Here is a 3,500-nt window from a genome sequence, read left to right as displayed (position 1 = left end):
GTGGATTGGCCGTGCTACATTGTCCCATAGTGCCCAGGGATGTGCAGGTTAGGGTGGATTGGCTGTGCTAAATTGTCCCATAGTGCCCAGGGATGTGCAGGTTAGGGTGGATTGGCCGTGCTAAATTGTCCCATAGTGCCCAGGGATGTGCAAGTTAGGGTGGATTAGCCGTGCTAACTTGTCCCATAGTGCCCAGGGATGTGCAGGTAAGGGTGGATTGGCCGTGCTAAATTGTCCCATAGTGCCCAGGGATGTGCAGGTTAGGGTGGATTAGCTGTGGAAAATGCAGGATTCCAGGGGCCCCTCTTCAGAGGGTTGGTGTGGACTTGATGGGCCAAATGACCTGCTTCCATGGTGTCGGGATTCTCTGATTAGCATATAAAACTGTGCTCTCCAGAAAAGAGAAGTGGTCTGATAGAGGGTCTCGCAGACTTTGACGTAAAGATTCGATAAACGGGCACATGGAGCAAGGTGTTTCCACTGAAGGGCAAGGTCACAGGTCAGGGTGGTCAATGTTAGATTCGTCAGGCACGTCGGCAAAATCAGCATCACAGAGGCCAGGTGCTGGCATGGAGGAACCCAGAGGCTCAGCTTACACCGCAGGGACACTTGTTCAAATCCCACCCTCCAGCTGAACGGACAACTAGGGACGGGCTACAAACACCCACAACCTTTTTCCTTTAAGGTGGCGATTTCTAATATTGTAGCGTGGAATGTTCAAGGCAAATAGGACTGACACATCAAAGGGTGTGTCTGCCTCTGTGTGTACTTGGGGTAAACGGCCTGTTTCTGAGCTCTGCATGTGCCGCCAGTAACGTTTTGCCCCTGTGTGGGATCTTGCTTTGGCAGAGGCTGATGACAGACTGGGCACCACAGCCACCAGTCCGGCAGCACCGGCTCCCACTGAAGAGGCAGCTGACAAGGAAGACCTGGCTGACAAGTGGGACGATGAAGACTGGGGCAGCCTGGAGGTAGGTGGCGGTGGGTGGTGCTCTCTCCCAGGCACTCTACACGGAGGCACACCGTCCCTGGGACCACCTGCCCGGCCCACAAGCCCAGTTGCAGTTTGTCTGCTGTGGCCTTCTGTGTGACTATTGCTCGCTCCCACCCCTCTGTCCCCTCACCTGGGAAAACCTCCCCTCAGTTTAATCTAAAACCCGAGCAGTCGATGGGGGTCGGTCCGCGAAGGTGGACTGGTGCAGTGGTCCTGACTGGTCACTGGGTGTAAATAACAGGAGACGGCTGAATGAGAGAATGTGGGGGGTTGCTTTGTCCTTGTATGCTGTCTGCTGGGGATAGGCAGTGACTCCCCAACAGAGGCGGTCCTGCCCGTTGACTCTGCGCCAGCTCGCGGAAGGGAAGCGATCCGATTGGCCCAGATTCCCCCACTGTTCTGCATCAGCCCACTGCGCTGAAAGGCCGTACTGCTGGGCATCCCAGGTCAGGCCTGCCATCGTGTCTGCAAGAAGGGAGAGAGTGTGGAGTTCGTTCCCATAGGGGCAGTGGCTGAGGTAGACAAGGGTGAGTGCGTTTGAAAGCTGTGCACGTGCACAGGGGCAAAAGTGGATCTTTATGGGGTGGGCTGAGAAAGGAGGTGGGAAGAGGGTTTGTCTGGAGCAGCAGTGCAGAGTAGATGGACCGAATGGCCTGTTCTTGAGCTGGGCGCGATATTTAACACAGCACTGCAGTTTGTCCATCACAAAGTACTGATAGGTTCACTTTCCTAGTGGTCCCACTGCCCGGCCCGTTCCAGGTCATCACAACTCAGAGCGGTGAAGAAACGCTGCTCGTCTTCCAGCAGGAGAGCTAGGAGCAGGAGTAGGCCGTCTGGCCCCTCCAGCCAGCTCCACCGTTCAGCGCGATCAGGGCTGATCCTTTCGTGGCTTCAGCTCCACTTAGCCCACCCTCTCACTCTAACCCTTAATTCCTTTAGTGTTCAAAACATCTATCTTAGCTTTAAAAATATTTGCTGAAATAGCGTCAACTACTTCACTGAGCAAGGAATTCCACAGATTCACAACCCTCTGGGTGAAGACGTTCCTTCCCAATTCAGCCCTAGATCTGCTCCTCCTAATCTTGAGGCTATGCCCTCTTGTCCTAGCTTCACCTGCCTCTCTACTTCTTATCTACTCCCTTCATAATTTTATATGTTCCTATCAGAGCCCTCCCCTGATTCTTGCAAATTCCAATGAACATAGTCCCAGTCTACGCAGTCTCTCCTCATAAGCCAACCACCTCAACTCCGGAATCGACCTGGGGAACCTCCTCTGCACCCCCACTAGTGCCAGTACATCCTTTCTCAAGTAAGGAGAACAAAACTGTCCACAGTCCTCCAGGTGTGGCCTCATTAGCACCCTGTACAGCTACACCATAACCTCCCTGCCTTTAAACTCAAGCCCTTTAGCAATATAGGACAAAATTCCATTTGCGCCCCTAATTACCTGTTGTACCTCCAGACCAACCTCCTGTGATTCATGCACAAGGATACCCAGGCTCCTCTGCACTGCAGCATGCTGCAACTTTTTATTATTCAAGTAATAGTCCTTTTTAGTGCTATTCCTACCAAAATGGATGACTTCACATTTATTAAACTTGTATTCCATCTACTGGATCCTGGCCCGCTCACTGAAAGTATTTATGTTGCTCTGCAAAGTTCCACAGTCCTGTGCACACGGTGCCCTTCGGGTTACCAGGCTGCCTCCCACTCCAAGCTGTTTGGAATTGGCCGTTTTCCTCCCACTGAGGTGAACAAACCCAGCTTCCCACAAGCAGACAGCAAAAGGCGGGCAGAGAGAAGCTGAAGAGGAGGCAAGTCTGCCAAGTGGTGGCAGCAGTTGGCTACGCCTGGCCTTAGGACTTGCAAGGGTGCTCGCTTAACATTGGTGTGGGGTGGTGGTAACATCCCTGGGCAAGTAACCCAGAGAGCCGCAACTGTTTCACTAATGCCCTGCAGGCATCCTGTGACTCCAGACTCCATAGCGATGGGGGCGATAAATACCGGCCCATCCTGGGCACAGTTGAAGAACAACAAAGACTCAGGCGCCATGTCTGCAGGAGATAATTTCAAGTGTACTTTGGCATTTGCAGAACGTCTCAGCCAGCGGAAACAAGGATCCAAGTCCCGTGGCTTGCGACTGGGACGCCGCAGGCTGGGGTGTGGACGACAGCTGGGAGCCGAAGGCTGGCCAGGATCAAGGTCCCGCTGAAGCAGACAGCTGGAACACCGAGTGGGGGAATGAGTTGATGCTCAGTCACAGCAAAACACTCAAGGTCAGAGCTTCCGCCAGTCACCAGGAGGTACGCTTGGCGAGCGAGTACAACTGGGACGGGACGAACAGCTCGAGCAAGGAGGAGGGCATGTTCGCCACGCTGAGTCAGCCATCTTCCACTAGCCAGGTCAGCACAGTACATGTACAATATACACGTTATCAGATGTACCGCACCTCCCCCCCCCCCCGCCCCGGGACAGGGACAGGTCAACACTGTATACACTGATCAAA

General features: G+C 53.7%; 1 protein-coding gene across 1 annotated transcript in view; it reads left to right on the top strand.

The window, feature by feature from the left end:
- The window catches only part of scyl1 (SCY1-like, kinase-like 1), a gene marked incomplete at both ends in the record, with an annotated part of 21,008 nt that extends 17,574 nt beyond the window's left edge, over window positions 1–3,434 (top strand). The window contains 2 exons of the mRNA XM_043685647.1: window positions 850–971; window positions 3,088–3,434. Of these exons, the coding sequence (XP_043541582.1) occupies window positions 850–971; window positions 3,088–3,434 (469 nt within the window). The remainder of the gene's footprint in view (window positions 1–849; window positions 972–3,087) is intronic.
- Window positions 3,435–3,500: the final 66 nt, after the last annotated feature.

The sequence above is a fragment of the Chiloscyllium plagiosum genome, unplaced genomic scaffold, assembly GCF_004010195.1.
Source record: "Chiloscyllium plagiosum isolate BGI_BamShark_2017 unplaced genomic scaffold, ASM401019v2 scaf_5088, whole genome shotgun sequence".
Lineage (NCBI taxonomy): Eukaryota > Metazoa > Chordata > Chondrichthyes > Orectolobiformes > Hemiscylliidae > Chiloscyllium > Chiloscyllium plagiosum.
The sequence above is the reverse complement of the archived record's forward strand: the minus strand, read 5'-3'. Positions and strand labels throughout refer to the sequence as shown.